Source organism: Hakea prostrata, chromosome 7 (assembly GCF_041222555.1).
Source record: "Hakea prostrata isolate BN-2017 chromosome 7, UWA_Hpros_2, whole genome shotgun sequence".
Lineage (NCBI taxonomy): Eukaryota > Viridiplantae > Streptophyta > Magnoliopsida > Proteales > Proteaceae > Hakea > Hakea prostrata.
Window position 1 is genome coordinate 63,372,690 of NC_142606.1, and position 7,832 is coordinate 63,380,521.

At 38.5% G+C, this 7,832-nt stretch overlaps 1 protein-coding gene across 2 annotated transcripts; it reads right to left on the minus strand.

Annotated features, from left to right (window-relative positions):
* Positions 1-4,345: 4,345 nt before the first annotated feature.
* On the minus strand, positions 4,346-6,567 carry LOC149011657 (purple acid phosphatase 4-like). Of its 2 annotated transcripts, none has more exons than XM_089161542.1 (7): positions 6,263-6,567; positions 5,873-6,029; positions 5,679-5,795; positions 5,379-5,509; positions 5,156-5,284; positions 5,007-5,074; positions 4,346-4,920 (listed from the first exon to the last, which is right to left on the minus strand). In XM_089161542.1, exons 1-7 carry the CDS (start codon positions 6,458-6,460, stop codon positions 4,710-4,712), a joined length of 1,011 nt encoding a protein of 336 aa, XP_089017668.1. In that variant the 5' UTR covers positions 6,461-6,567; the 3' UTR covers positions 4,346-4,709. The 2 variants fall into 2 exon arrangements, with proteins under 2 accessions (XP_089017668.1, XP_089017669.1); XM_089161543.1 differs by having other exon boundaries at positions 4,347-4,920; positions 5,679-5,786; positions 6,263-6,566.
* Between the last annotated feature and the right edge of the window lie 1,265 nt (positions 6,568-7,832).

Sequence of the window (7,832 nt, forward strand, 5' to 3'; positions counted from 1 at the left end):
GAGTGGTTCTTTTGCTTTTGCTTTCTGATCTTATTGACTTTTTTATTTTTAATCTATGATTTGATTTTGAACTATTCTTCCTCCATATTTAGTTTTAATATTTCATAAATCAATCACAATCACATGCATCCCTGATCTCTATAATTCTTTGTGTTTTTTTTTTCTTTTTTTTTTTCATAGAGTTGAGATTGCGTCCTGATAGCGTATAGTAATCTCTCATTCGGGCTTTAGTTTGAATATTTCCTTGCATTTGAAGGATTTAAAGTTTGCCATTGATTCTGAATTTCTGCTGAAACAACTAACTTTAATTTAAATGGGTTGATTTTAGTAGCAAAATTTTCCTCTTCCATTTTTAGTTTCAATATTTCAACCCTACAATATCTTTTTCTATATTTTTGGATTCCTTCCTTCATTGTTTCTTCCACAAAAAACAAGCATTTCTCCCCCTTTGGACCTCTAAAGAGAAAGATAAACTTGCCCATCCATAAACCACATGGGACAACTCAAGTAATGGGCCATCCTCTACTTGTAGGGAAAACCAAACCAAACAAAATCATCTTAACTTTCTATTTAACAAGTGAAAATATTCACTGAAACAAAAAAATAAAATACTGAACATGTGTTGTACCAAAAAAAATTCTAAGAATGTGTAAGGCTTCTTCTATAATCATTCAGTGGCATTTAGGATCTTTCTTCCATGTGTGGTTCTCTATGCTGGGGTAATCCCTAGTTGCCAGATTGGTGACCTGCTTTGCACCATAGAGGATCCAAGTCCCTAAATTTATCAACAATAACTGAAAATTAAACATCATTATGTGGTGACCTTCAAGCACCCTTGAGGATCCAAGTTTATAAATTTATCGTCGTAGATAAAACTTGATCACATAAACTAACATATACCTTTTTTTTTTCTTCATTCTTTTGAAAAAAGAAATAAAACATCTTTATCAAAAGGGGATACAAAGGATTACAAGGAACAATAAACACCCAAACCGGCAACAACAACAGCCCTAGTACACCCATCGCTCACCAATTCCTTATCAAGTGGTATACTCGGTCGAGAGAGAATCCCCTAACCAAGAACCTTGTTTAAGAAAACTTTCCACTCACTCAAATAGAGAGAAAAACAAATTGCAAAATAGCAACACCAAACTTACAAGCCAAAGAACCACATATTACCTTCTCTTTCTTTTTTTCTCATTCTTATTCCTAAAGAAAAGGGCAGCCAATCCTTATTTGAATGTCGATTTCCTACCGCACAGTTAATATTAACAAGAACAGTGAGTTAAGATCTCTCTCACTAAATTCACGTGTAAAGCCCAAATAAGGATGGAAATTCAGAGCATAAATATCAAATCCCTCCCAAAAGCGTTACAACTTGAATGAAGTCCACTAGACATCTGTTGGAGTTGGGATCAACCAAGCCTCTCGTCCCAAGCAAGGTCTCTAAGGCTCTGCCTGATCCTTGTTTATGATCATAGCTCGTTTGCCTTTCTCACTTGTCTTTGAGTCTTTATTTGCTTAGGAGAAATCAATGATGGGTTTAGGCAAGCTTCTTATGTTAATATGTTTACTAGGCTTCCTTTTATGGGAGGCGAAAGCTAGAACTATTGAGATTCGGCTTCTCGAATCAAAAGATAAAAAAGGAACCTTGGATGGTGAAACTTCTACTAGAACGCCATCACTAGCATCTGCACCAGGAGACGCCTCAGCACTAGCACCGAGAGATACATCAGCGTTGCCACCTGGAAATGCTTTAGGATCAGCACCAAGTGATGATTCACAGGGTATAGTGTTTTATGTCACCAAGTATGGAACAGTTAGCGATGGGAAAACAAATAATAATAAGGCCTTCCTTAATGCATGGACCGTTGCATGTTGATATGAGGAAAATTGCATCGAACCTGTGGACCGGGTTCATAACCCTCAGCCAGGTTAGACCGTAACCAAGGACCCACCAAGCCCTAATTTAATGATCATAAAGGCACCACATTTTGGTTAGCAGTCTGGTAAGATCTCCTGAACGTTGCGGTAGATGAAGCTAACTTGTAGGAAGCAACTACCGACAAAGCAATGAGGGAATCATATGCCGATTGGTAACAATAGCGGTCCCGAATGTCTAGAAGGAAACCCTACAATCGGAAGGCCACTAACAGAGATCAAGACTTCACTCAACGATCAAGAATTGGAGGTAAAATCTATATAAACGAGTGATCCACTCATTCTAGAGGTATCTGAACCGTTTCCAATTTACGCATTCATTATTTAGCTCTGCAACTTATCAGATTTCTGGTGATTAGTTTAGGAACTGACTTAAACTTCGGAGGTGGCCTCCCGACCCCTACAGTCGAGCCACATCTGACTCTCTTTTGCAGGCAGTCGTTGAGGAATCTGAAGGCTTGACAATTTCTGGACGCATCGCATGTAAATCTACTTAACCATCCAACCTTTTAGTCCCAAAAGGTGACTACTTTCTTACTTCAATCATGTTTAGTGGTCCTTGTGGAAACAAGAAATCTCCTCGTGTTGAGATACGTGGCAAATTAATAGCTCCAACTTCCTCAGTTGGGGCATTAGTTGTGTTCACACTGCCAATTCAAACTACAAAATGGCTGAATCAGTGAGTTATTGTATTTTTACATGAAAACAAATGGATCCTTAATATTTGTTTCCCTTTTGAACTTTCGCTTTTGTTGCAGACCTTGCGCTTTTTTGCAATTACTGGGGATCATTAAGCGTGGATCACTTTAATCAACAGATAGAGTTTTCACATGGCTATTGTTGAAAGCAGTGACTTTTCCGTCTGTGATATCAAGATCCAAGCCCCTGTTATGACCCGAAACATTGACGGTGAGCACATCGGCCACTCATCCAGCATCACTGTTGCTAACAGTAATATTGGAACCAGTGATGATTGTGTTTCTGTTGGAGATGGTACTTCCAACATTTTAGTCTCCAATGTGAATTATGGACCAGGTCATGGCATTAGGTAATGACATATTAATCATGCCTAAATACTTCCATAAATCTCCTAGTAATTAGTACAGCTGATCTAAAACAATAAAGGGGTGGTAGAGAAAAACCAACTAGCACAAGCCCCTGAGCCCAAATAGGATTAGCCCGGGCCTGTATTTGAAGTTAGGTGTGGGCTAGGTTCGACATATATAAAGTATATGCTTGGTATAAATGGGCTTTGACGAGCTTATTCGTTATTTCCATGATATATGTGCATTAACGCTTGGGCTTAGCCCTAGTAGGATGCAATGGGTTTGTAAGTTCCATGACTAAATGGGTGCATGATAATCAAGGTGAACTAGGGGTGGGTAGTTGTTGGGAAAACCCTACTAGGGTTGGTCTGAGTCAAGTTTATGCTTGGCCCTAGCAGGGGTATGCGTGGGTGGGTATTAGATTAAGGCTCCTACGGTTGGGTTAAATCTGAAAGCCCCCTCTCCCGCCACCCCCCCCAAAAAAAAAAAAAAAAAAAGAAAAAAGAAAAGGAGGGATGATGAAAATCATTTCAAATGGCTTTATCCAAGTTTTGTTCTTTGTTTTTTGCAGCTTGGGAAGCCTTGAGAGATATCAAAATGAAAAGGAAGTGAACAGTTTCACAGTGAAGAGTTGTACTTTACTGGAACTGATAATGGCATCCGGATCAAAACATGGCCAGCATTAGAAGATAACGAAGTTTCTAATGTTATATTTGAGAATATTATCATGAAAAATGTGAGAAACCCCATCATCATCAACCAAGAATATTGTGATAAGTACCACTGTGACTCTTCGGTAAGTTCAATAAGCCCAACGAGTAAAATAATGTGACATCAACAAAATAATACCCAATTTTATTGTAGACTCATTGATTATCTCTCTCCAAGCACAATTAGCACTTTGTTAGAATCATTCTCTTTTCATCAAGTTAATACATATATGCTCCCCACCCAATTAGACTTCGTGTGTGAGGTCACCTGGGCTAGGGTTGGCATAAGTATGTTTGTATAACCATCCCCTCTTGTGTTTGATAGAAGGGAGGTAGGTCGATCAGGTCATAGGAGAGGATCATGATTGCTCTACCTTGTCTTTTTCACTTGAAGGCTGTTGGTAATTATATATTGGTTTTGTAAACCTTGTCTTTGAGATTACTAATGACAATTATTAACCTCACTCAATGCACAACCTTCACGTGTGAAGCTCACAGACATTCATTTCAAGAACACCAAGGGAACATCTGCCCCCCCCCCCCCCCGGCGGAGGAATGGTTCAGCACTAGGCTTATAGCCACACATCAACATTTCCCTGTCGTCATCACTATTTTCCAGAGAAGAGACAGACACAAGCATGTGTATTTCCTGCAGAGAAGGGACAATAAGCTCCCTTCAATGTCTAAACCTTGGCCCAGGTCCACATATATTTTATTTCGAAGAAGCCCAAACCCACATATACACCAAACCACTTTCTTTAACAACGTACATGCTTCTAAGTTCAAACAGGAAACCCTTGTATGTATGGGTCTTTAGTCTATGAATACATGCAGATAAATTTCTTGTTACTATTTTTCTTTATTCACGTAGGATATATAGGATCTGTTTTCCCTTCAGTACTCTTACATAATATCATTAACTAAAAATAGCTTGTACGTAAACTCAATAGAGTGAGTTTACAGATCTCCATTAATAGCTTAAGTCACCTCGTATACACTGATCATGAGCCCTCTAGATGGCAGTATACGCCAGCTTGGACACACTCCATTTGTACAGAACTTTGCCAAAAACGTCGTAGAAAATGAGATCGGCATGGGTTTCGGTCATCTTTACACTCATGAATCCTTGCCCATCATAGAAGAATTTCAGTCCTGGTTTGTTTAGATCATACTCACCCCTCCATGCCTTTGAACCTCCTCCACTAGTAAAGTATTGGAGTTTGCTGCATTCCAAAATCCAATTCCCTTTAGTTACTTTCAGAACAGTTCTATTTAACATTTTCAAAAGCTTGAAATAGATTTTAATTACCTGTCTAAGCTAGTGATGTGCTGCACCAGATGGTCATGTCCATTAATGTAAAGATCCACATCATTGGCCTGTAACAAATTCAAAGAAATCATGTTATCATCTGTTTATTTTATGTGGGTGTTACTAAGTAAAACTTCTTTGATGATCACCTTAAGGATTGGTAGAAGCTGCTTCACAAGCTCTCTGGTGTCACCATGGCTACCTGCACTTCTTAATGTATGGTGACCAACTACGATCTTCCAGTTCGATGTTGATTCTTTCAATGCTGATTCGAGATTCTATTCAGATAACCATTTCCAGAGATGTTAAAGCTTGAGCCTTTTTTGGGCTTAAGATTGATGTTTATAATAAGGAAGTGGACGAATGAGTTACCTTCAAAAGGTTACTTAGATATTCCTTTCTATTAGGAACTATACCCTTCCAGTCGTAAGTGTGATGCCCTGGATGAGTGAAGTATTTGTCTTGGAAAGGAGTAGTGTCAATGAAGAAGATCTCCGCAATTCCTGTTAAAGAATAAAGGAAATAATAGAAAGATTAGATCACCATAGAGGGTTTCTATGCATAAGGTGGCTGTGAGTAAGCTCAACTTGGGCACCTTGTTTTCAATGCCTAGATTTTAAGAACTCACAGAAACTGTCATTAAAGCTGGGGAAGAATAATAATGAATAGTACCTGTGTTAACAATAAAAGATCTCATGCACAGCCATCTGTGATCTTTCAAAGGAAGATCTGGGCTGAGTTGTGCTTCAACATCACCTCTATAATCATGATTGCCCAAAACTGCAAAAACTCAAACCAAACTAATTAAATTGGTATTGGAAAAATTTACAATATAAGAGTGATTTATTGGGTTTGAATGAACACACCATTGAACCATATCTTTTGCAAGCTTTTAGCAGTGTAGATTTTGGAAAATGACTCCTCAAATGCCGGGTCGTCGATGCCGGTCAGTCCATTTTCATAGAAGTTGTCACCGGTGGAGACTATAAAAGCTGGATCCAGCTCTTCCCCAATCCTTCCCATCTGAAATAAACACAGTATATATTGCTCAGGTGAGCATGTAAGAAAAAAGCAAGAACCTAACTTGGTAAACTAGAAAATTTGGCACTAGGTTCTAATAATGGATGAGAGAGTTCATTCCAAGGAAAAGAAGCAGAAGATATGAGGGAGAAGCAATAACCCAAAAACAAAAATAATAAAGGGTTTTCCAGTCCACAAATTTTGATTCAGAGAAAGGGAGAGAGAGATTGGAGTACCTGAACTGCAACTTCTGTTTGGTTGTACAAACCTTTCCTTCCCCAGTCTCCAATAACCAGAAACCTGAGTGAATCATCAGAGTTCACAACATGATTGATGAGGGGGAGCTCAGCCGATGTACAGATAAAACACAAGCTGAGGGTGATTGCCCAAATAGCCATAGACTTCTTGATGAAGGAACCTGATGAAGCAGCCATGATCACAACTCTGTGAACAGGAAGACTGGAGGGAACCAAAACAAAGAAGAACTTATGTAAGGCAAGATGGAACTAATATTTAAGATTGAAAAGTCTCCAATGAAGAAAAGAATTCAGAAAGTTGAGGAAGTATCAGGAAAGTGGGGTGAGCCCCACACATAAGAAAAGAAGATAAGCCTGCAATAGTCTTCTTGTAATGAAGTAAGGTAGTTATGAGAGAGAAAGCCAATGAAGAAAAGCCAAGTAGCTATGCTTGCTTTTTTTTTTTTTTTTTTTTTTTAATGAGAAAGCTAAAGCATTACTTAGAAACATGCAGTTACAAAAGAGAGGTAAGCAACCACTACTACTAGCCTATTAATATAAGCATGGGAGGCTTAAACATAGAGTAATTAATTTGTCTTGTTCCTTCAACCACTACTACTAGCCTATTAATACTACTATTCGGCCAAGGTTTAGCAGGTTCAGGCAGGAATGTTAAAAGATCTGGATTGTTGCTCCATATCTCCTTTATCTCAAGATCCGTCGCTTTTGCTTTGTCCAAAATTTTTTGGATTGCCACCAAAATCGCCTCCACTGCATCTGTATTGGCTAGTCTTCCATACCTACAATACCGGATATGACCATCACTATTCATGTCCATGCTCCATCCTGTGCTATCTATCCATTCATTATATATCCATGCACAGAACAACAACGGATGATTAGTATAATTCATACAAAGAGTGGGTCTATATGATCTACAAATTGCAACAGTTTTTGCTAAGGGTCTATAGGTTCAATTATTAGTGGTGATGAATCCAAAGTCCATTTTGAGATTTGCCATAAAACATTGGTAGGGTTTGGTTGAACTTTTTTTAAAAGGCCAAGATTTTTCTCTCATTCCATATAAAGTAACAAGTAATTGTAAACACAGAAAGAAACCAATTTTTGGATTGCTTATCCACTTGGGGAGTGGAGTGAAACGCCTTGCAAAGAAGTAATATGGATTGGTAAGTCCAATTCTCTATCCTCAATCCAAGTGGTCCTGCTGCATGAATCCTCTTTGTCTAGCTATATGAAATAAAGACATGCCACGTTGTTTCTCTTTCTTGGTTACATAGTAGACAATTTCCTAGCTACTGAGTCCATCGAGATAAAGCATCTCGATCTGTTAGTATTTCCAAAGGAATATTTTAAACTTGGGGCGAATTGGAATTTTCCATTAGTATTTCCACCACTTCAAGGACTCATTCCTCATCCGCATAAATTTTTGTCTCACTAGAGCACCCTAGAGCACGGGCTGCCAATTTTGTGGTGAAGCTGCCCATTGAAGAAAGTAGAGAGAACCAACAGTCAAATTGATTAGAGATTGAAATGGGAATAGTAATAGGAG